Source organism: Brassica napus, chromosome C9, assembly GCF_020379485.1.
Source record: "Brassica napus cultivar Da-Ae chromosome C9, Da-Ae, whole genome shotgun sequence".
Taxonomy (NCBI): domain Eukaryota; kingdom Viridiplantae; phylum Streptophyta; class Magnoliopsida; order Brassicales; family Brassicaceae; genus Brassica; species Brassica napus.
This window is the reverse complement of record NC_063452.1, coordinates 7904017-7929096: the sequence shown is the minus strand read 5'-3', so window position 1 is coordinate 7929096 and position 25080 is coordinate 7904017. Positions and strand designations below refer to the sequence as shown.

The following is a 25080-nucleotide window of genomic DNA, read 5'->3' as shown; positions in this document are numbered from 1 at the left end:
GTATGGAATTAGGCATTTGTCTCATGTGCCCAAGGGGCATTCCTTTCTGACTACCAAACCAGCAACACGTTTCCCTTTTGTCAGGGCCCCATTTCTCGTTCCGCTTTGATATCTTTGATTTGAGAGGAGATAAATAAATTTACCCTCTTCGAATATAAATTTTAAACTCAAAACCTAATGTTTTTTACAAACCCGCAAAAGTTCTGGATTTAATCTCGATTACCATTAAATTTCAATGGTTCAAAACATCATATTCTTTCGAAACTCCTAATATGTTAACAAAAATAGTGTTATAATGATTTATTTTGTTTGGAACTTTTATTCATTTTTCGGGTAGCTAGTGGCACATGCGACAATCTTCTTAACATGACGACAACAAAACATTAAACTCAATGACCATATCTCGACTCTTCCAACAAGACATGCGAGTTTAGGTAGTTCACTTCTATATGATTCGCTTTTTTTATTTGTCATATATTTTGAGTTATCATAATTTTCCAAAACTGACCACGTAAAACTTTGGTTTATCAGTAAAAACAACTTTGGTTTAGTTCAGTTCAACGCTTTTAAAGTTACCAGTTCCGTTTGTTTGATTCTTTCTCAATTAATCTATTTTATGTATATATTAGAAAATAGAGAAATTGATAACTTTACAAGTGTTGAACTGAACCGCTGGTTTAGAGCTCAAAATTGAATAAAATTTTGAAAACCAAAAAGTTCAGTTTGGTCGGTTTGATTTTTATTTGGTTTGGCTAGAAGTCGCATGCCTACTTCCAACTATAATACTCATGACAACTGACGGTCTCATCGTGTAGCGATTCTACCATTAAGAAATCAAAAACCCTAAAATGCTGGTAGTATATTTGAGTTAATATAAATATATATAATAAAGTATACATGAGGAAAAGAAAGTGGGGAGAGACGAGAAACGCGTAGAGAAAGATGGTGACATGGCTATGGCAACCCCACATGCAAATCCCTCTTATCGTGCCATGTTGACGTTCTCTTTGGGTCCTACTCTGTTCCCTTCACCTTCAACATCCCTTCCTTTATTGTTGCCTCATTTCTTGTGTTCTCATCTTTATTTCTATTTTATTACTAGTATCTAATCTACTAATTTATCTTTTATTATCTCCACAACATAATTTTCCAGCCAGTGTCTTTCCAGTCTCCTTCCTGCCAAAAGCCTAATTTAAATGTTAATTATTTATAATTTTTTTAATTTTTATTTTTATACATGTTTGAATTCTACCTCCACTGGTTAACTCAATATCAAATTTAAAAATTTTCTTTAAATGTGAACTTTTCATTGTGATATTGTCAATAGTTACCTCATCATGCCCACGAGGAAAACGTGGACCAAAGGACCCGAAATTTCTAAGATTTACTACAAGGAACTTTTTCATTATCCATTAAAATAGTCCCGCTTACCAGTTTACCAGAAAAGTCATATACTCTTTAGTTTTTTTTTTTTTTTTTTTTTTTTGTAACTTACTCTCTTTAGTTTTTGGAAGTTTCTTTTTACCATAGTTGGCGGGTATCTTTTTGAAGATTCCGTCCTATCAATTAAGTTTTATACGTAAACTTCGTTTTAAGTTTATGGCAATTATCAGTGTCCAGTTTTCTCTTGTAACTTACTTTTCTTGATTTGTTCGTTTGTGTTACTCTCAAGATCGTCTCTTATTTGCATTGCCAAGTCAAAAGAAAACTATATATATGGAGTATATATTAGCTACTTATGGTAAAATACATATCCTGCTTAAGAAAATGTTTTCATTGCGTTGTGTAATAATTTGATAGATCATAAAAGAGATTTGTCTTAGAGGAGCGCGTGCAATATCTTAGTTAAGATTGGAAAGTAATAAGTTTAGATTATTTGAGGTTATTGTCCGATCTCACGTTTGTTTGGCCATTTGACGTGGCATTTTCAGACCACCAGCCTCTATATAAATAGGTACACCCACCAAGCTCTTCAATCCCAAAACACATCCCAACTTGTAATAAACACAAACTTTCTCTCTCTAACCCAACTTCTTTGTCCTTGTTTAGTTTTTTTCCTCTCCATAAATCAGAGACAAAAAAGAGTGAATCAAGAAAAGACATAACTATGGCCGTAGACTCTAGCCTCTCGTCGCCATTGGGACCTCCAGCGTGTGAAAAAGACGCGAAAGCCCTCCGTTTCATCGAGGAAATGACTCGAAATGCAGATACGGTTCAAGAAAACCTCCTAGCGGAGATTCTGAGACGCAACGCTGAGACGGAGTACCTCCGTCGCTTCAACCTTGGAGGTGCCACAGACCGTGATACCTTTAAATCAAAGCTTCCAATCATTACCTACGAAGATCTCCAGCCCGAGATCCAACGTATCGCTGACGGAGACCGATCTCCCATCTTATCCGCCCATCCCATCTCCGAGTTCCTCACCAGCTCCGGAACCTCAGCCGGAGAGAGGAAACTCATGCCGACCATTCAAGAAGAGCTCGACCGTCGCCAGCTTCTTTATAGTCTCCTCATGCCCGTCATGAATTTGTAAGTCCTTCACATTGATAAAACTTAGTCCTATGGTGTGTCAAGGTTAACAAAAAAATATTTACTGATCCAAATTCAACCAAATATTTCTTTAAAAAATAAATAATAAACAAAAATAAAAACTTTGTAGACTGTACATATTTGTTAATTAAATTTCTTTATTATTAGTTCAAGCGTTGACCATTTTCTGTCCTTTCTGGAGCAGGTATGTGCCAGGACTAGATAAAGGAAAGGGATTGTACTTCCTGTTCGTTAAGTCGGAAACAAAGACACCGGGTGGGCTACCGGCTCGACCAGTCTTAACCAGCTACTACAAGAGTGATAAATTCAGGTCCCGACCATACGACCCCTACAACGTGTACACTAGTCCCAACGAAGCCATTCTCTGTGCCGACTCCTTCCAGAGCATGTACTCTCAGATGCTATGCGGCCTCCTTGACCGCCTCTCTGTCCTCCGTGTAGGCGCTGTTTTTGCCTCTGGTCTCCTCCGTGCCATCCGATTCCTCCAGCTTCACTGGTCTCGCTTGGCCAACGACATTGAGTCAGGTTCCCTCGACTCTGAGATAACCGACCCGTCTATAAGGCAGTGCATGTCTGTTATTCTCAAACCGGACCAGCACCTGGCGGAGTTCATCCGCCAGGGGTGCCAGACGGAAAATTGGGAAGGAATCATCACCCGGATTTGGCCCAACACTAAGTACCTTGATGTCATCGTAACTGGAGCCATGGCTCAATATATCCCAACATTGGAATATTATAGCGGTGGCCTTCCCATGGCTTGCACAATGTACGCTTCCTCCGAGTGTTACTTTGGTTTAAACCTTAACCCGATGAGCAAACCATCTGAAGTTTCGTACACCATTATGCCCAACATGGCCTACTTCGAGTTTATCCCTCTTGGCGGCTCCAAGGCCGTTGAACTTGTTGATGTAAAGATCGGCAAAGAGTACGAACTCGTTGTCACGACCTATGCCGGTCTATGTCGATACCGAGTTGGTGACATCCTCAGAGTCACGGGCTTCCACAACTCAGCACCTCAGTTTCATTTTGTGAGGAGGAAGAACGTCCTCCTCAGCATCGACTCTGACAAGACTGACGAGTCTGAGCTTCAGAAAGCGGTGGAGAACGCATCAAAGCTGCTTCTCAAAGAGTGCGGCACCCGTGTAGCGGAGTACACTAGCTACGCAGACACAAGCACGATCCCGGGCCACTACGTCTTGTACTGGGAGTTGTTAGTGAGGGACGGAGAGAGGCAACCAAGTCATGATACTCTGACTCGATGCTGCCTCGAGATGGAAGAGTCGTTGAACTCGGTTTACCGCCAATGTCGAGTCGCTGATAACTCCGTTGGACCGTTGGAGATTAGGGTGGTAAGAAACGGGACGTTCGAGGAGTTGATGGACTACGCCATCTCAAGAGGTGCGTCAATTAACCAGTACAAGGTACCGAGGTGCGTGAACTTCACACCTATAGTGGAGCTACTTGATTCTAGGGTTGTGTCGGCACATTTTAGCCCAGCTTTACCGCATTGGACGCCGGAGAGGAGGAGGAGATAAGGGCAGGCCCATGTTTTTCATTGGTGAAGTCAAAGTCAAAGGCTTTAAATTGATAAGCGCTTTGGTATTGTAATATAATTAGATTCCTCGCTGGTGAATTAGTTTTTCTTTTTCTTTTCATAGTGTTTTTTTTAATCTCATCTCGTTTATTTTTCCATGTGGATTCTCTGTGTAATTTGTTTTCTCTTTCTAGTTGGGACCAAAAATCCTGGTTAGAGAAGTTTTTATATTCCCAGGGACCATGTATGCTTTGATGGAAATTATTGTCATTCTATCGGTAAATTTGTTTGAAGATGCATTGGGTAAAAGAGTTGGCACCGTTCGTTTGTACATCTGGAAGATACATCCAGATGATCCAGATGGTCCATCTAGATGTTCTATCTGTGTGTTGTTTATTTTTTTCATTTCGTTCATGCATCTAGATGAATCATCTGAATGCAACTATGTTCGTTTGCTTTTCATTTTTAACTTGCATCTGCATCTAGGTAGACTTGTTAACAAAATGACTAAAATATATTTTTTACGTTTCGGCGGAAAAATATCATTTTTACGGTTTTCGCGAAAAATATTTATGCGGTTCTCGAGGAAAAATGTGTTTTTGAGGAAAAATAAGGAAAAATTATGTGTTTTTGACGAAAAAGTGCATCTTTATGGTTTTGGCAGAAAAATACATTTTATGGGTTTGGCGGAAAATACGTTTTTTGCGGTTTTGGCGGGAAAAGTGTGTTTTGCGGTTTTGGTGGAAAATGCGTTTTTGATGAAAAAGTGCTTTTCTACGGGTTTGACGGGAAAATTTTTTTTTCGGGATTTTGGCGGAAAAATGCATTTTTTGCGGTTTTGGCGGGAAATGTGCATTTTTGCATTTTTGACGGGAAAAGTGTTTTTTGTGTTTTTGGCGGGAAAATTGTTTTTTCCAGTTTTGGCGAGAAAATGCATTTTCCGGTTTTGGGAAAATTGCGTTTTCCCGTTTTGGCGAGAAATTGATTTTTTTTGTGGTTTTGGTGGGAAAATACTTTTTTTTTGGTTTTGGCGGGAAAATGCAATTTTTACGGTTTTGGCGGAAAAATGTGTTTTTCGGTTTTAGCGGAAAAATGCGTTTTTCCTGTTTTGGCGGAAAAATGCATTTTTTGGTTCTGGCGAAAAAATGTATATGCAAAAAAAAACGGAATTTACGGTTTGAAAATAATATTTTGATTTTAAAAAGTCATTTTTGTCATTTATCATTTGGACTGAACTAGATGCATCTGCATTCAGATGCACCATCAAGATTCACCTTCATTTGGGTGAGAATTTGAGAAGAGTTTTTAAAAATTCAGCTGGATGTTCCATCTGGATGTAATATTATAATGCATAAAACGAACATCGATTTGCATTTTCACCCAGATTGGATCACCTGGGTGAGCAAACGAACAACACCTTAGAAGTTTGGCAGTTAACACAAACAAGTGAGTTCAAGTTTGGACATCGAAAAGAAAATTAAGTTAGCTTGCATATGCAGGTTTAAGGTCAATAATATGAAAAAAAAAGAGAGGTCAAATTTAACTGTGCGACCAAAAGTTATGTTTATTTTAGGGAGCATTGGTTAGTCTAACCAAGAGAGAAAATGAGTGATCAAACGACTGCTCCTGATGTGGAGGAAGAAGTTTGGAAATTTCGAAAAGTCTGTTTCGATCTGGGTCACACCAAAATGGTGGTTGGAAGTGATTGTAATCCTAAATGACAATAGATGGCCATATTGTGTAGAAGTGTAGAAGATATACATATTATCACGCGAATTGAATCGGGGCTCTCAATCGCAATCCCACGTATCGTCTCCTTGCATCGCCGAGGTCAGAGTTGCTCTCTATCATGCGATCAGCCTCCATTTCACACATACCTGTCTTCGCACAGACTGTCAAGTGCTCGTCAGAGCTTTATCCTCGGGTTGTCGATCATCGATCGTTGGAGCTCCACGAAGTGATGGCGGACATCGTCTCCATCCTTTAGTCTTCTGCATTTGTTTCTTGTTCCATTTACTTTGTTTCGCGTGAGTCCGATAAAGCTTGTTGACTATTTAGCAAAAACCTGTCTATTTTCAAATTCTACTGGGTTCAACCCATATAAGTTTTTTAATTGAAAAAAAAAAAAACAAAACGGGGCTACTACCGGTTCAACAACTAAGCCAGCCACCTTGTAGTAGAACGGTTAACAGCAAACCGTAATCGCTGACGGATGAGTGTTATTCATCGTTTTTGTCACGTTCCGGTTTGTTATGTGGCCAACAAATACTCCAAATCAGACTCGCAAAAGGGGAATTAGGGTTTCATCAGCTCAGAGGAAGAGGAAGAGGAAGAAGAAGAAGACGAATCTTCGTACAATTTCGCCATCAAGCTTCCGGCGATGTCGACGACGACGACGATCTCTTGCTTCTCCCTTTCTCTTCCTCGAGTCACCATCCGTAACAAACCCACAAACCCTTCCTCTCCGTTCCTCTTCCGATCCAACTCGAGATTCCGACCCCTAACTCTCGCCGCATCCGCCTCAACTTCTCCGAACAGTTTCAGCGACGATGGCTTCTCCCTCGACGATTTCGCACTCCATTCCGATTCTCGATCACCCAAGGTTTTCTTCTTTTTCTTAAAAAACTCTGTTTTTATTTTCTCTTTGTGGAATTTGAATTTGAAATTGGGTTTTTTTTTTGCTCTCTCTCAGAAGTGCTTAATTGCAGATGTTATCCAAGAGATTGAACCGTTAGATGTGAGTCAGATTCAGAAAGATGTTCCACTCACTACTTTGGACGCTATGAAGAGAACAATCTCGGGAATGTTGGGTCTCCTCCCTTCTGATAGGTTTCAAGTCCACATCCAATCTCTTTGGGAGCCTTTGTCTAAGCTTTTGGTCTCTTCCATGATGACTGGGTATATATATATATGTTCCTGCTCTTTATGATCATCGTCGTGAAAGTCAATTACTTTTGTGCCACTGGATGATTTGATTTTGTCTTGTCTGCTTTTCTAATAGATTTTATCTTTCTGATGTTTTGGCTATACTGTAGGTATACATTGAGGAATGCTGAGTATCGGCTTTTCCTCGAAAAAAACCTTGACATGGATGATGAGGACTTCGAAAGCCACACTATCGTGAAAGGGACTGATACGGAACCGGATGACGTTTGTGTTGAAAACAATGGTTCGTCCACAATGGATGGTAAAACGCAAAGCCTCTCTGAAATGATTGATAAAGAAGGTCTTGGCAGAGTTTCCTCTGAAGCTCAAGAATATATCTTCCGTTTGCAGTCACAGTTGTCTTCTGTTAAAAAGGTACGGTTTCTAATTCAATCCTATTTTTCTGTTTAGCCTTATTTAATAATAATTAAAAAAAAAAAAGCAAAGTATATTTTGTCAATGCATTTTACAGGAATTACAAGAAGTGAGGCGAAAAAACGCTGCCCTTCAAATGCAGCAGTTTGTTGGCGAAGAGAAGAATGATTTGTTAGACTATTTAAGATCGCTGCAACCTGAGAAGGTTTGTGTCAAAATCACTGACTCATGGGGGCAATGTTGGTTTCATTTCCAAATCTCTCTGACCATCTAAACTATGTTTTTTTCTTAACAGGTAGCTGAGTTGTCAGAACCCGCGGCTCCTGAGGTGAAAGAGACAATCCACTCTGTTGTTCACGGTCTTCTCGCAACCCTATCACCGAAAATGCACTCTAAATTGCCAACATCAGAAGCTCCACCTACTGAAACTGTGAATGCAAAAGGCGACGAAGATTGTGCTGAACTTGTAGAGAACACTTCGCTTCATTTTCAGCCTCTGATCTCACTAACTCGAGATTACCTTGCTCGTCTTCTCTTCTGGTTAGATTTGCCTTGCTTTCTCCCTCTCTTGCTTGCTAAGGTTTCACATGGAATTACACAAATAGATCCTCGCAAAAGAAAGCTTTATTGGGAATTAGTTCTATTATCAAAGACATCTTATAATTATAGTGTGTGTTTTTTTTCTCCTTGAAGGTGCATGCTGTTAGGACACTATCTCAGAGGTTTGGAATATCGAATGGAACTAATGGAGGTTCTAAATTTGACATGCGATGCTAATGGGTCTGAAAACGTTGCTTGAAGCTATCTTTATTTTTCTCAATATCGTCTTAAATCTTTTGTATCACCGGCCTTTGCTTACATACTTGAACCAACAAAGTGTGCAAGTGGAGGGGAAGACTGGCCAGCGTTGGAGCTTTAGATCATGCACATATATGCAGTTTGGCGTTAGCCTGGCAATTCATGTGCTAGGAAAACTAAAACTTATGAGATTGCTCTTGCTAAAATTTGTTTTGTATTTGCAGTATTGTATTGGTGGACCTGTAAAGCAGTAAAGCTAAATGTAACTGTATTTGGGAATATACTTTGTCTTGTCATTAATATATGAAGGAATGACATGAAATGTGAGTGCTCTTATAATACTCGCGCGCATGTGAAACACACATCGAAAGTGCCAAAATTAGAGTTCGTTTTAGCGTCCAAATTGCAGAATCGAAGACCTTTCACATCAGTCCCCTAACAGATGCCGCGACAAATACGAGCAGCCGGTACAAGTGCACAACCACTAAACCAACACGCCTCCTGGACTGATGTGAAAAGTTTTAGATATATTATATTCTTTTTTTTTTTGAACTGAGATATAGTATATTCTTAATATGACTATATATTAAATTAGTCTTTGTACTCGTATTATTTATGATTATTCATATATTTTTTATAACCAAAAATTTAAATTGTTAATAATAAAATTTTGCAATGTGGGACTTTTAATAGTTTTACTAATTTATAATCATTTTTTAAAATTCAATTCAAATTTTAAAATTAAAATTTTAAATTCTCAATACTTGTTCAATATAAAATTTAAAATTACAATAATTATGTATTTTTATACGGTATATAATTTCATTTAAACGATATTAATATATATATATATTTAACCTAAATATCTATTAAATGAAACTTTTTACTCATATAATTTTATTATTATTTGTATGTTGTTATAATAAAAAAAATAAAATCCTAATAAAAAATGTTCTGTGTGAGACTTTTAATATTTTTTGTAATTTATAGCCATTTTTTAGAAATTTAAAATATAAAATATACAGAAAAATCTAAATTTTTATTATATGATTAATGTGATTTTTTAATTTCTTTTAATATTATAAAATTAAACAAAAATGATAGAAGATGCACAAACTGTTATCAAATCTTAATTATGCAAAATCATTAATTGTCATATATTTTTTTATCACATTAGGTAGTTCTGTAGGTTTTTAAAGAAAAAAAATAAAGAATTTATGGTTAGTTTTTTTTTTTGTAACAGAATTTATGGTTAGTTTAATGAAAATTATAGTGTATATGTTTAACCTATTTCTATAAAGATTTTAAAAATTATTCTAGTATTGACATATGTAATAGCTCAAATGCTATAATGCTTCTCAAATAATAAGCGACGTGTGTGTCTTAAACATAGTTTTATGGCAACTATTATCGTTGTATTATTCTCTTTTGTTTTTTTATCTAAATAAAATTACTTAATTAGAACTGAATCAATATAAACCGTTTCCAACATAATACACCAGAAACTTTATAAAATAACACTCAATAAATTAATAAAATTCTTTGGTTCAGAGTTAGACTAGATCAAAATATAACACAAATCGATAAAATCATAAGATAATATTTTTTTTCAGAAAATCCTATGTAAATATATAGTCTATTAAAATCATAAATTAATAATTTATATATGTATACATTTTATCTATGTATAAACAAAACACCATATTACTTATTTTAAATTAAAATAGAATTATTTGCATCGTTTCTTAATACTTCAAGATATTTTAATAATATTTAATAAAATTATATTAAAATCACATTTAAATTATATGAAACATACTCTTATATACACTAAATAATATAGTAAAACAAAACCAAAGTCAAAATTTCAAATTTTGATTAAAGTATATGTAGTAAAATTAAATATTTTCATATTTTATATAAAAATGCATTCTAAATATAAATATCTATATAAAGAAAATTTCATAAATTAGTAATTCTATAAATTAATAAAATATTGTAATTTTAACGTTATTAATTTATAGAATTTTTAATGTATATTGTCCGCTTTTAAGTCATGTGGAATATTGTTGAACATGACTTTATTTCCCTTTCCAAAGCTCATCGAACGACGAATTCAGTCTCTCTAAATTAATGATTTCAAACCCAATAACAAAATTGGAAATCAACCTAAAAGAAAAAGAAAATAGAGTAAGAAAGAAGAAATTGTGCCAACAAACTCTTATACGAATACGATATAGTGATTCTTAGAAAAAGCAGGCAAGAGAGAGAGTTAGGGTTTTAGAAATTATTGCTTTATAATCTAGAAACATTCTTAGCCGATTAGTATTCCCCCTGTCGATTTTAATATTTAAACTACTAGTAGTAGCCAATTCTTTCTTGAATAATATTTTTTTGAATAATTCACTATCAAATTCATATGCCAAATTCAAATTCAACAGTTGATATTGATTTTGAAAAATTAGGAAGAAATTGCACCATAAAAATATCAATGATGGCGGAATTACCTATATGGGGGGGGGGGGGGGGGGGGGGGGGGAAATCAACAAGCGGGATGAAAAAACCAGCTATGGTCAAACATTTAATTTCCTAAACTGTTATGGTTGACCCAATTTCTCAAATGAAAAAAATGTAACAACCCTATGTAGGTTGGTATACTTATTTGTATACTTAGACCAAGATAATTATAGCGCCGCGTTCCGAAAACTGATTATATAAGGATGGGTAAGCTAGACTGATCAGATGAGCTAGTCAATATTAAACGTATCGTCTAGGACAATGTTACTGTCGGGGCCGAACATAGTGGTTGAGCTTGTCAGATAAAGCTGGTTGGATTTTAGACAAGGCACATGACTTGTCATCTAAGATCAGTTAGTTAGTGTAAGGACTGACTGATGTGTGTTTTGGCGGGAACGGTTACTGAGCCAAGCATATACTCATAAAGTTAAATAATACGGATAGTTACTCGCTGAGAAATCTGTTTTGAACCGATTAAATCAGTTAGGCGGTCGACTATATGTGAACCGATTAATGTGACCGAATTGGTCTTAATCGAGTTGGTTCATTGACGTGGAGCGACTACTCGGCCGACCATGCGGTTAGGCGGCCGCCTTTTAGAACAGAGACTGAATCACATAGGACCCTGCAATTTCACTATCTTTTTTTCCTCGGACCGAACGGTTTGCAGCAGCTATTTCTTCGTAGTTTTCCTCAGGGTCAGTCTCCATTTCCTGTAAAAATCATACACAAAGTTTTTTACAAATCATGGGACATAAGGAAATATATAGTGTTGTACAAAACAAACAGAACATGACACATCATTGTGATTAAACAAAACAATAGTCACATAAAAAAAAGGTCACGCAGAACATGATTCATGTCATATGGTATTGCATAAACAATTAGAATAAGACTACTAACTTTGATTCATACAAAACATATCATGATGAACAAATAAAAACTATAAACTTAGTCGGGGATACAGAGTATGTGAGACAGCCGCAAGAAAGACAATACTAGGAAATTGATAAGTGAAAAACTGAAAAACTAACCTTTTTATTTGGAATATCCAACCGACTTTAGTATCACAATTTTAAAAAAACTAAAAAAGTAACTAAGAGTTATCTACTGGTTCAACCGGTGTCCGGGTTCCGGGTTTTAACGGGTTTTTGCGGATTTTACCGGGTTTTTAAATAGTGGATATTTCTTAAAACCCAAACCGGAATACATGTTGGGTCACCGGGTTTACCGGTCCGACCGCGGGTCCAGGTCGGTCGTGAAAACACTGTCTGGCAGTTACTGGAGAAGTTACTGAACTGCTTAACTGATGCTAGGGCGGTTATGGGAATTCTATAACCGTCATCAGGCAGTTGGCCAAGGAAGATTAAATAAATGTCTGAGACAGTTACTTTCAGAAAACTGAGGGAGGAACGGTTATTCCTGGACTGTTAGTGAGCAGGTACATTAATTAGGGTAACAACTTACTTGGGTGGTTAGGGCGGTTAAGGCCGAGAAGTAACCGCCAGAACTCCTTTTTAATGGTATTTTCGTGGGAAAATGGGAATTTACTTTTCCTCACACAGTTTTTAGAACTAAGAAACATAGAGAAAACCGAGAACTAAGAGAGAGGAGAATCAAGTTGTTGATGGCTGGGGTGAGAGTCGATCGTGAGTCTAGATGGAGACCTTGCCATGGTCTGAGTCACGCCAGGGCTTGATGCGAGTAAAGCGATGGATTGCAAGGAGAACTTACATTTACATTCGATAGGGATCGAGCGCAGATCAGTTTGATAAAGTAGTGATCGGGTCTGTAGAGATGTCCAGATATATAGAGATCAACTGTGATCAAGGAACTGACTGGTGAGAGTCTTCATCAAGTCTGATCGATGTATAATTCAAAGGCGGGTGGATCATTTGTTCTACTCTGGAGAGATGATCGCGGGTCCTTGAGGACATACTGCGAAGGAGGCCGAAGATAATTGGGAGATCATTGGCGAGTCATAGGGAGATATTTGTTATGTCTGAGGCGGTTATGATCCATGTTCGGATGATCGTGAAAGATCAGGAAGAACTACTAAGACAGCAGCGGTTGAGCTAATGATGATTGAACCAGAGCAAGGGATTAGTGGATTACGGTATAGTTTATGGCAACAATCGATCTATACTTAACACAGAGACACTCACAGTACAAACTTACGGCCTGTAAGTCAGGGAGAAACCGATTCAGTGTAGACTGGATCGTACTGATCAATGTTTGTTGGGAGATATTTCGCGATAGGGAATTGCAGCGGAAACGGATATGTCATTGGTTAGGGAGTCTGAGGGTGATCATGTGTTAATGATCGTCTGCACGGAAAGACAGATCAGAATAGTGCGACGATTGGTAAATGATCCTTAACTGAGTGTAAATGGGACAGTGAAGTCGAAGCATTCTGTTAAGGTGTAGAGACGCACGGATTATGGGTGATCGAAAAGAAGCAAGACGAGAGCTATCAAACTTGTTTTGCGATAGATGAGACTGACTGAGCGTCCATCCACCGGGGGATCAATGGACAACTGATGTTTTTGTTGGCTGTCTGGTCGAGTATAGGTAATCTTAGATTAGATGCGAGGAGTCATTGTCGGATTTTGGAGCTGTTGGGTCGAGTTACTGTTCTTTCTGATCATGAGTAGATTAATGGCTGGTTGTGGAGCGTTAGTGTGGCTGACGTATTGACTGTACTAGATGGCTCTATTGCGACTGAGCCGTCTCTCTTTATTTCTTCTAGAGTGACTAAGAAACAAAGATATTCGGTTAAGTATCTGTTGGACCTGGTTGGATAAGAAAGCATGAGAATAGTGTGGATGGATCATATGGATGGATGCGCAGACGAACCAAGATCCAATTATTCGTAATATTAAGGTACATGTAAATTATTTGTTTCATTATACCCAGAAAAATATTGGAAAAGTCGAAAACGTAGACAAAGAAGTAGTTGAAGCACGTGATGAACCTAACACGATAGTCAGTCTTTTAAAACCTCCTAGACGTTGTCGCAATTCTATCATATAATTATTTACCAAACACGTTCATCTGCTTTCTTTCGAAAGTATTAGCCCTCACACTCGTTTGTACGTAAAATACATTTTTGGGTTAAGAAAATATTTGCGAGAAATAGTTTGTTAAAAAAAAAAGCATTTATAAAATTATCGATTCAAAAATTATTTTTATCACCGATTCATGCAATGTATTTGTTTATTATATGGTAAAACCAGTTTTACACATTGCATTCATCGTTCTTCAAATATGTTTTCTTTTCACAAATTTGTTTTACCTACTTTGACTTGCTTCAATTTTTAATTGGTGAAATACGAAACATAATCTTATGTGGAGTAATAGATAGCTTCGATTGATTGGTAAGTTTATAATTCCACATTATAATAACTCAAACCAATTTAACACCGGGAATAACTTATCAAGAAAAAAACACCGGGAATTACAAAGGACAATTGAAGGGAAAAAAACTCATAAGCAAAAGATCCATATATATTTGGTTCACCGGATCTTTCTTTTTTGTTTATTTAGAAATTTGGATGGAGATCGAAATGTATAATCAAGGACACTTGGGAGTCTTTTTGCTGCTGAGCTTGTCACGATAGCAAGCACACTCATGCTTGTTCCCATAAGTTCCTGAAGGAACACACTTACACTCTTTGCAGCATATCCCACAATACTTCAAACATCTATCCTTCATCCCTGCTTCTTCGCATCTCACTTCACACTTCCCTCCACACCATTTCTCTAACTCTGCTCCATCTTTGATCTCCGGCGCTGGAGCTACCGCACCACCACCACCACCACCTTCATCATCATGAAATATTCATTCCAGATTTTTGTACACGTATATTTATATCCTTAAAAGTTTTGCATGTTATGCAATGTAGAGTAAGTTCACTTATCTTTGCTGAATTTTTGATCAATAAGTATCAAAAACATATATTACCTAAATCAGTTAGACCAAGTAATATCATAGTTAATTATATAAAGTAGATTAAGAAGAAAAGAGGCTTGGAAGAGATTAACAAACCTGAGATAGTAGCCGAAGCAAGAGATGAAGTGATTATAAGAAATGAGGCAACAAAGAATATGGAGAGAATTATCTTCATGTTTAATTTCACTGGTTGTCTTTAACTCACTGAGGATGGTTAGCAAGGATCAAGTTTACAATGTCCTTGTGGTCTCTTTATTGGCATTTTATAGGCCAAGCTACCAACTTCATTATTTTTAATGGACTTAAAGTAATATTCCCTTCCAATTTCCATTATCTTTATTAAATAAAACCAACATGTTCTATTGTTCTTATTTTCATTCTCTTTCAATAATAAAGAATTCCAAACCAACATTTCAGTATAATCTCTAAAACCTGTGTAAATACGAAGTTTTTAACATATTGATTTTAATAACTCGGGATCCTACACTAAAATAAATACTTATTTATATATGTTTTTTACAATTTAGGGGATATACAATACACAAAAAGGCGAAATCTAACTAAGTGGTCTTGACTTAGTGGTAAACGGGTTCTAGCTGGAACTTTCGCCATGGGTTCGATTTTTTTTGGCCATCCAAAACGCTTTAATTATCAAGAAAACCTGGATTTCTATAGATTTATTGGTGATTAGTATTTGGCCTTAGAAAGCCTTTGGGATCACACCAATATTATCAAAAAAATAAGGTGAAATCGTTTGAAAGCTTATTGTCAAGTGGTAAAGAGATGTGTTCGACACGTGTCTTAATTTCATCACGTACGCGAAAATAAATCACATTATTTTTTTTATATCTATTTGCATACTAATAAATGGTTTATATGTAAATTGTATTTTTTTTCTGAAAATTAGTTTGGACTTCTTCGTAAACCCAAGATACTTTCAATTTTTTTAAAAAGGGTGAGATCTCAAAAGAATACACGAACCGTAGTCTCTCAATCCCATTATGATTCTTCAACAATAGACCAGTTTTCATTATTTTCACATTTTATATATTTATTATTTATAATAAGAATATATGCAATTGTTCATTAGAAATTAGTTATAGTTTTTTTTTACCTTTTTAGCGAACTAAAAATATTAGCTTGCTTTTTAAAAATAGCTTGAGTAGTTTGAGATACCATGGTTATAATATTGATAATAAAGATGTAGCGATCACAAGTAATTGGATCAATTAATTGTTATATTCTCATGAATAAATATGTTAATCTATTCATGAATTATTGAGGGAAACAGGCAGGTAACAGATGGAGAATGAACATGAACAAACAACGAGATGGTCTCCTGAAGTCCAATTTCCACGCGGTTTCCGCACATGACTCCCATACTCACCTACTTTGTTTGTTTTTAGCCAAATGGAACATTTTTCAACCACTATCGAGGACGAAGTAAATGTAATCAAAAGACATGTTCCGGTACTTTCCATGGTATTGTAAGAAGTACATTCATTAGTAGATAAATATTTCTATACCATTGTGTAGTTTTATGGTACATTTATATTTTATTGATATCGTTAAACTCTAAAAACACTTGGTGATCGATAAAATGGTAACTAAAATAGTTTAGTTTCTAATAAGGATTAACTAATAGACAAGTAACTTATTTTATGAAGTTTCTCATTTGATGACTCATAAAATATATAACAACTGGTGTGCCCCAGTGCGTAAATGTTTTTTTATAAATAATATCAAATTTTAGCTATATATATCCATAACTAAAAGTTACATGTATAAAATTTAGCTAAATAAAATAAAAATAGACATAAAAATATTTCATATTTATACTTAAAAATACTAACACATTTATTACTGAGTAACCCACAAACATATAAAAACTATGTTACATCTGTTTAGTTTTTTACATTATTATAAATTAGTTCGTTGCATACAAATATTAGTATGAAGTTTTCTTGATTTACTTCTATCTTGCTCTTCTTTCCAGTACCTTTTTCTCATAATCAACATGCTCTGTGACCAATCTGTCTTTGGCTTTTACATCGAGTAATTCATTCAATATCTGCAAATAATCTTACAAATTCAATTAAAACAGTAAAAAAAATAGCATGTAGCACATAAACATCATTCTACGAAAACAAATCAGTACATAACAATAGAAAATAATTTAAATAATCAAATTTACTTGCACTTTAGTTTGAAAATATGTGATCTTTACTATTTACTTAATACTGCTATAGTTTTTAAATCTAAATGACATAGATGACTAAACATTGATTAAATAGTATAATTGAAAGGAAATTGTGAAAAATATGATCCTTATTGTCACTTAAATCAAGTAAAGTTTCTCAAAATTATTAACATTTACATAATCACAAAATCATATGCTTGATAATACAAAAACATTATAGAGATTCTCGTACTGAGCGTTCATGGGTTTCTAGACATTACCTTTTTTGAAGTTAGACAACCTTTTTATGGTATATTTCAATTCCGGCTCCAGTGAAGATGAATCCTAGCAACACATATACTTGCAGAGCATAGACTATATATGTATCCACCACAACATGAACATCACAGGATGTAATAATGACTTAAAAGTATTAAGCACATATCAAAATGTATAGCAATATCCAAGAATAGTTTTAAAATGGTAAATAAATGTTGAGACTTACTTTTGGTGAAGAAACTCTAGAGTTCCATATTTAACTGAATCACCTTGCGGGTGCTTCTGCTTCCTTTGTACTTTTTTGTTTCATTCTCCTCTGTTTCTACTCAAATCTTCTTCCGTATTGAATGTTCCTAATATCAGAAACCACACCTACATACATAAAACTACTTACCTTTCAGATATAAAGTTGAAACAAAGAACTTTGGATTGGATACTAACAGATATGTGTGTGTTTTTAATTGCATATCATTTTGATATACAATAATTAATTTCTTAATAACTTAGTAGCTAGTTAACCAGAAAACAAAAGTGAGAGAAATTTCTTCTTGTTTAGTTAAAAACAATGCAATCAATGTAAAATAAAATGGATTTGACAATAAATTCATATTTAGTTATAACGTGGCTTTAGATTACAAACCAGACATGATTAAATCTCTAGTTTTCATGAGGGTAATCAGTAAGGAAGGATCAATTATCAAGCCTTGTAAAATATTTCTTTGTTCTGAACCTGGTCTGAGATCCATGCCTACAATGGCATATTATCCAAAGAAATATAACCACGAATGATCAACACAACTTTAAAAGTAAAGTTATTTTTGTAATTAACTCACCTGGAAATTATAAGTTGAATATCCAACAACTTTCTAGCTTTTCTTCCATTCTTTTTTAGAAAGAATCAGTTGAGAAAGATGGGTATAATCCAATGACATCTTCACTTTGTTTCCTGCAAAAGTGATCACATATTACTTAGGTGAAATATATGTATAGAACACGGAATCGAGTTGAAGAGAAGTGCCTAAACCTCTATCAACTGCAAAAACTTAGAATTGAGGAAATAGAGGAAAAATGATGCAAGAGAGACATGGAGAGCAAGAAAGGATGAAGTACAATTCCTCATCAGTTTTATGCTAGATTTGTGCATATGGGAAGAAAGATCGTGGATGAGGAAAGAAAGATTGTGGGTTGTAACCGTTGATACGATTTACGTAACATTCACCTTGTTTAAATTAATGTTTTATTGATTTTTATAAATGTTGATTATGTGTAAAATTTTGATTAGTTATATGACTTGTGCTTTAGTATATAAGTGATATAAAAACATTTGAATTAAATTCAATGCATTCAAAGAGAAAAAGTTCAACGAATGAATGAATGATTTTAAAAGTATAAATACTTTTCATTACTCAACTTTGATGGATGGTTGAGATTAAAGAATAAATTTGCTAAGAAAAAAATAAAGTCGTAGTGAAGAAGTAATCAAAACTTGATGAGAAAGATCTCTCCCCACCTGTAGATAAATGTCTTTTCTCCATCTTAAAGACATCACAAACACTAAAAAAGCAACACAAGAAAGGTTTGTAGGCAAGAGAAAATAAGTTTTAACTCCAACTTAAAGATCAAGAACTCATCTTCCATAGTCAAAACTATTCAAGAAGATTTCCGCAACGATGAATTGAGATACTCCACTAATCTTACTTATAGTTATATTATGTAATCAGTCTAGATGTTAAAGATCCTTAGAGTTCATGTAAATAATGTTTACATGTGGTATAAGAGCTAATGGTTATAAACATATAGCTAATCCGGAAAGTATAACAGATTTATGTTTAGATGATGAAAGTAGATCTATACTTAGGTAATGAAAATTAGATCTACATTAATGTTTAATTTGTATGTATAAAACAGACAAGAGTTTTTCAGAAATCATGAATCATACCTTATATGTGTGTATTCTATTCTGATCTCTAAGAGAAATAACGAATGCATAAATTTATATACATAAATCGTAATGAATCAAATTAAGTAATGTGTGCATGATTTGTATAAAACAATATTTCATATAAACTGCCAACTTAGAGTTTAGATATTACCACAGTGACTTTACTCTAAATGATCTGCAAAATGAAAATTATTGTTTAGATAAGTATTTGATATTTTGATTAACAATTAGTTACCAACATGTAGACTATGTACACAAAATATGATCATATAACTTATAGTATTTTTATTGTGTAGACTGAATATATCCACAGATAGCGTAGTCTGAGTAAATTGATATTTTACTCATAAATGTTTTCAATATCATATGATTATTAATGAAAGAATGGTTGCTACCCACATGAGCATCATAATTTCTTAGCATATGTATGCAAGAAATGCGTGTGTTGATTATCTTTGAAAGTCTAATTTAACTTTGTTGGATCACAAAAACTATTAAGTTTTTGTTCGAAAGATTGTCATCTATGATCTCTTATATTCTAGTCCCTACAGGAACCAACTTCTTGGAATGAAAAGAGAAATTTGAGTTCATATTAAGAGTACTATAGTGTATTTGACACTCCATAAAGATGAGTCAAATTTGCTAATAGTGGATAGTACTGAAGACGAAAAAGATTTCCATAAAGTTTGGGTGAAATTGAATAGACTAAGCATTATGTTCTTAATATACAATAACTAACAACATTAAAATTTTCTTTATGTTGGCTGAAAAAACTAAAAAAATATCTTATATATATAGAAGAATTACTTAAGACTGCAAGCAAATCTCTAGTTGAGAAATTTATGGCAGATCTTACAACCATAAAGACTAATGAGATAAGGTATATACATGAACATTGCATTGAAATGACCAATATTCAGCTAAATTAAAGTATTTAAGAATGAGTGTGGAAGATTCATTTCTTGTCCAATTTATCCTAAATTCATTACTTTCTAAGTATGAACCATTCCAAGTTAATTATAACACCACATATGTAAGGTGGAAGTTGAATGAACTCACTAATAAAATGGTTTGATAGGAGACTAGGCTTGGCCGTAAAGGTACTAAAGTTGTCCATTATGTTCAAGGAGCTAGATCTAACTAAGTAATAAAAGAGCATCCCCTATAATGAATATCAAGTAAATGAAGAAAAATGCAAAAAAAAATGAAAGATGAAAAGGTCTGGACACTTGCAGAATGATTGCAGTAAAAGAACAAAATAGTTTGAAAAATGTAACACTTTAAGTTCCGTAAGATTTTCGAATCTAATCTTATAATATTTCTTCTAAAATTGGTGGACAAATGATTGTGCTAATGTACATGTAACTAATTTTGTGCATGCTTTATGATAAAAACCATGAATTCAAGTGAAAACTACTTAGGTATGGAAATCAGAGACAAAGTGCTAATTGAAGCTATTGGCAGTGGATTTTGTTCAGATTTATTTCAAACATTTTATATTCCATCAATTTACCATAAGTTTTTGTTTCATTAAGAAAACTAGATGATTGATTTTTTAAATCGACTTAAAGAGATGATTGTTTTAAGATTTATTCTTGAACTCTACTTAAATACATTCTAGGATATTAGCTGATGGCCTATTTAGTTAACATTGGCTGATCAACCTCTTAAAACACATCTAGTTCTGCACATTAAAAGATAATTAAAGCATAAAACATGTACTAATGATAAGTATATCTTGTGGCATAAAAGAGGTGAATATATTTCTGATAAAAAATTTAAAGGCCGGTAAAAGATGGAATTATCCTAAACCTGGATTTTACCAACAGTAAAATGTGTATAAATTACATTAAGAGATGAGCCACATGAAATACAAAGCTTTTTGAAATCATACATACATGCAGTTGTAGACCTTATGACATTCCAACTTTTGGAGATAATGGCGTGTGTCTCGTGGCTCGTGGTGTGTCTTGTTGAGAGTTTATTCATTGTTCAAGTTATGCTCTTTCTCGTATGTTATGTTCCTCTTTGTTGCGAACTCCCAAGTTCCATATAAGATGTTTGAGAATTGGTTTGTTTCACAGATATGCAGATTTCTTAACACCTTCCATACACAAAACTTTATAGGGTTTTGATTCCAAAGCATAATATATATCCGTTAAACAGCAAACTCCTTGTCACAGGTTGATAACAAATTTATGTTTTCCTCCTCTTCTAGGTTTGATTGCCCACTCGTTTAGTATGTGTGTTTGAAACCCCACCCCAGTTAATGTCTAGCATCAAGAAAGAGGTCAGAGGCAAACGAATAGAGATAACACACATGGAAGAAAGCAATTTATAGTACACCAATGAGACCCGAACCCGAAAGTACAATGGGTTATACCGGTTCTTTGAAGATTTACTAACCCCGACCCGAACCCGAACCGGTCCCGAACCGAATTTTTATATAATCTGAATAGAGTTAATTTTGATAAACCCGAAAAACCAAAACCCGATTGGGACCCCGTATGACCATGCCTAGGATAAGTAGCCACAAAATATATCTAAACAAAATATTCTGATATCTCCATCTCAACACACTCAATAATATCCTTATAATCCCAAAAGAATTTAGTCCCCAAAGTAATAACAATGGAAGAAACAAACGTCCGTCATAAAAATTAATTGTAAAGAACACCGTGGAAAAGCCTTCCCCCTTAGATCATAAACCAAACGAGAACAGATCCAAGTACCAAGCTCGAAACCGTCTTGGTTGCACCATTCTGCAAAACATAAAAAAGTTGGGACCAACATTTCATTTTTATTGGTTAGAGAAGCATCTTTATTTAAGAAGTGATAATTCGATCAGAGTTAATTTCAAAATAGGAGTTTCCTGAGATCTTATTAATCCGGGTTAACCATTTGAAAGATTCTAAAGTCCAGGGGTCGTAATCATAAAGTAATCCTGGAGAATTCCGTGATTCATGCATGCTTTTGGACTATTTTATTCCACTAAAAACAATTTTATGACCAAAAGAAAAGTAAACTAGATCTACTTTTTTTGTAAATAATAACTAGATCTACTTTTAAAATCGAATTTGCACAAAAAAAAACTTTTAAAATCGAATTTGCACAAAAAAAACTTTTAAAATCGAATTTCACTGGTCCGGACATATGGACACGTGGAAGTTAATAACGTTCACGTGCATACTGCCAACTCACGTGACTCCTGAACCCCAGGCGCCAAGGCTTGAGTTCGAAGATCTCGAGACAGAAGCTACAGCAACGGTCCGAAAATCGGCGAAACCGAAACGGCGCGGATTAGGACTCCCTTGCTAAATTGCGTTTACAACTGCTAACTTAGAACATAGTTAGGCTTCCTATGTTAAATTGCGCTAATCATGTGATTCAAGAACGGTTTTAGATCTAATCAGTGATTATCTAGTGCAAGCTTAAGTGAACGAGTGTCGAAGTCAAAAACATCTCAGATCTGAAACGCATTGCGTTAGATTCCAGTCAAATGTAAGAAAGTGTACGGACCTGGTCATTTGAATCAGTGGAAGGTCCTGGAGAGAGCGACTCGGTGCTCGGTCCCGGAGCATCAGTCGCCGGAGAAGGTGGGCTAGACAACGGAGATAAAGAAGGAGTGTCTGGCTTCGTAGTCGGAGCAAGAGCCGGAACCTGAGCGGGAGGAGATGCAAGAAGAGCTGGAGGAGGAGTAGCGACGGGGGGAGGAGTAGCGACGGGAGGAGGAGTTGCTGGAGGTGGAGAAGCAACAGGAGGAGGAGTAGCCGGAGGAGGAGCGGTGGTGGCTGGAGGAGGTGAAGTGGTGACTGGTGGAGGAGCTGAGACAGGAGGAGGAGTCGCTGCTGGTGGGGGAGTGGTTGGAGTCGGTGGTGCTGGTGTAGCTGTTGGTGGTGTAGACGGAGCTTGACCTCCGACGCCGGCGACGAGGACGATGCAGATCGCAACGATAACAAATTGCCGACCCATTTTTTCTTTCTTTCTTTTGTTTTTCGAATAATGAAGTCTCTGATGGTTCTATGTAAAGGAAATGTAGAAGGAGGAAAATGATTTATTTAAATAGAAAAAGTGGAATCACATCGAAACGCATATACATTGCGTCGTATTGAAGTTCTGTAGTGTATATATTGTCATGATGCCATGTGAGAGTTGGCGATGCTAGATCTGTTGACACGTCGGCGAGTTTTATCAAATTATAATGATGGGAATGTGTATGAGTTGTATCAATTAGTTACTCTAATTTCCAAACATGTAAAAGCAACTTTAGCTTAGGTGCTTAGCTAAGTAATAAAAAGAATTATGGATCTCACCAAATACATATTTTTTTATAAATTGTTTTTTTTAAATGCTGATTTATTACTATATTATATTTATGAAAATTACATAAACAATCCACAACCGAGAATAATTACCTGTCTTATGAAGATCTACGCTTAACTGAATCATCCGATCAGTCATATAAAAATATATTCCTGATCAGATTTACTTGCATCATGTTAAAGCTTTTTTGTAAATCTTTCTTTTCGTAGCCTGCATTAATAAATCGTTCTTCTCCATTACTTAAAACTTAAATTTTCTGTAATCTATAAGAAATTTCATAGTCTAGGGTTCGAATCTCAGATCTGTGCGTAGAAGCCTTTAGAACCTTAACCAATTTAACATTTTATATATTGTTTAAAATGTTAATTGATGGATCCTAACATCCGCTCATAAAATAGGATTAGGATTTTTGGTTGACTGCACAACAAAGAAGCCTTTGTTAGGTTTTTTTTAGCTCTATTCTTCATTTATTGCTTCATACCTCGAAGAAAGGCCCTTCGACTCATCATATTAAGTGTGTTGAGTCTTCGAGAATTAGGTTTCCAATCTTTGTCTGATGAACAAACTTACAAGAGCTGGTCATTGATGAAATTAAATATACTACTCCCTCTCTGTTCCTTGATATTACATATTCTAGGAAAAAAATTTATTTTAAAAAGATCCATTTTTTACATTTTCAAGACATGTTTTATTAACTAATTGCAAATTTCAAAAAATTTAATTGCATTTACTGAATTGTTATTGGCTTAAAATTATGAAACAAAGATAAACACAAAAAAATATGCAAATTTAATGTGTTTTATTAAAATGTGTGAAAAATCTAGAATATGTAACATTAAAAAACTGAGGGAGTATAAGTTGTGCCTTTAGAAAAAGCTGCCTATATATTCTTATCGGAATCAAGTCAAACGTAGTTTTTAGGAAACATCTTTTATGTGTGGTATGAGGTGTTATTGCTCGAGAAAGTTCTTTATTTAGCTAGTCATTTTGGTCTCTCTCTTCGAGCTAGGAAGCTAGAAGAGAAGTATCTTCGTCAGGTAGGCGATTAAGTCATCAGGTCGGTAGGTCGTCAGCTCTCCAGGTCATAGGCTCTATAGATCGTAAGGTCTCCAGTTCGTCAGGTCTCCAGTTCGCCAGCTCTCCAAGTTGTCAGGTTGTTCAACTTTCCAGGTTTCCATGTCGCAAAGCAGCTTGGTAGTTAGGCAGTATGACAGCTAGGCGGTTGGGCAATATGACAGCTACAGCTAGGCAACTAGAAAGGTAGAACTAGACATCAAGTAGCTAAATGATATAAGTACAAATAAATATATAAAGAGATGTGAAGAATGATTAAAGTGAAGATATACAATTAATATCAAATGTGTGTAGAAATCACGATTAATTGTAAACGTGGGTTTAATAAAATGTAACATGATTTAATTGTTGCTTTAATATATAAGTTAGTAATAGTATTTGGTTGTATATAATAGAATGATTAAAGATGAATTTGTGCAACAACTTTTAATTAGATTTTTGGGCAGATTCCAAAAAATGTGACAGGATTTAATTGCTGCTTCAATAGAGGTTATTTATAATATTTGGTTGTATATAATAGGTTGGATTAAATATGAATAGTTGAAGCAACTTTTAAATAGATTTTTGGGATGATTCTTTTTTTAATAGTATAGATTAGAATGTAATCTGCACGTCTTTGCAGATATTTTTTT

The 25080-nt window shown here is 34.9% G+C and overlaps 4 protein-coding genes across 4 annotated transcripts; 2 read left to right on the top strand and 2 right to left on the bottom strand.

Annotated features, from left to right (window-relative positions):
- The first annotated feature begins 1774 nt into the window (after positions 1-1774).
- LOC106409452 (probable indole-3-acetic acid-amido synthetase GH3.1) lies at positions 1775-4359 on the top strand. The gene is made up of 2 exons (XM_013850090.3): positions 1775-2529; positions 2735-4359. Exons 1-2 carry the CDS (start codon positions 2108-2110, stop codon positions 4083-4085), a joined length of 1773 nt encoding a protein of 590 aa, XP_013705544.1. The 5' UTR covers positions 1775-2107; the 3' UTR covers positions 4086-4359.
- A 1968-nt stretch (positions 4360-6327) lies between these two features.
- LOC106410806 lies at positions 6328-8482 on the top strand. Its single transcript, XM_048767924.1, has 6 exons — positions 6328-6686; positions 6777-6982; positions 7120-7384; positions 7482-7589; positions 7680-7924; positions 8078-8482. Exons 1-6 carry the CDS (start codon positions 6465-6467, stop codon positions 8181-8183), a joined length of 1152 nt encoding a protein of 383 aa, XP_048623881.1. The 5' UTR covers positions 6328-6464; the 3' UTR covers positions 8184-8482.
- A 5566-nt stretch (positions 8483-14048) lies between these two features.
- On the bottom strand, positions 14049-14907 carry LOC106410508 (gibberellin-regulated protein 7-like). Its single transcript, XM_013851018.3, has 2 exons — positions 14748-14907; positions 14049-14521 (listed from the first exon to the last, which is right to left on the bottom strand). The coding sequence occupies exons 1-2, from the start codon at positions 14824-14826 to the stop codon at positions 14274-14276; spliced, it is 327 nt and encodes a 108-aa protein (XP_013706472.1). The 5' UTR covers positions 14827-14907; the 3' UTR covers positions 14049-14273.
- A 6684-nt stretch (positions 14908-21591) lies between these two features.
- On the bottom strand, positions 21592-23098 carry LOC106407684 (classical arabinogalactan protein 9-like). Its single transcript, XM_013848552.3, has 2 exons — positions 22571-23098; positions 21592-21813 (listed from the first exon to the last, which is right to left on the bottom strand). The coding sequence occupies exons 1-2, from the start codon at positions 23021-23023 to the stop codon at positions 21748-21750; spliced, it is 519 nt and encodes a 172-aa protein (XP_013704006.1). The 5' UTR covers positions 23024-23098; the 3' UTR covers positions 21592-21747.
- Between the last annotated feature and the right edge of the window lie 1982 nt (positions 23099-25080).

Bases quoted from the DNA above. Each gene is read 5' to 3' on its own strand.
- LOC106409452 (XM_013850090.3), top strand. From the start codon at position 2,108: ATGGCCGTAGACTCTAGCCTCTCGTCGCCATTGGGACCTCCAGCGTGT. The intron at 2,530-2,734 runs GTAAGTCCTTCA...TTTCTGGAGCAG, and splicing joins CTCATGCCCGTCATGAATTT to GTATGTGCCAGGACTAGATA.
- LOC106410806 (XM_048767924.1), top strand. From the start codon at position 6,465: ATGTCGACGACGACGACGATCTCTTGCTTCTCCCTTTCTCTTCCTCGA. The intron at 7,385-7,481 runs GTACGGTTTCTA...TGCATTTTACAG, and splicing joins AGTTGTCTTCTGTTAAAAAG to GAATTACAAGAAGTGAGGCG. The intron at 7,590-7,679 runs GTTTGTGTCAAA...TTTTCTTAACAG, and splicing joins GATCGCTGCAACCTGAGAAG to GTAGCTGAGTTGTCAGAACC.
- LOC106410508 (XM_013851018.3), bottom strand. From the start codon at position 14,826: ATGAAGATAATTCTCTCCATATTCTTTGTTGCCTCATTTCTTATAATC. The intron at 14,522-14,747 runs GTTTGTTAATCT...ATGATGATGAAG, and splicing joins TGCTTCGGCTACTATCTCAG to GTGGTGGTGGTGGTGGTGCG.
- LOC106407684 (XM_013848552.3), bottom strand. From the start codon at position 23,023: ATGGGTCGGCAATTTGTTATCGTTGCGATCTGCATCGTCCTCGTCGCC. The intron at 21,814-22,570 runs GTCCGTACACTT...TATGTTTTGCAG, and splicing joins CCACTGATTCAAATGACCAG to AATGGTGCAACCAAGACGGT.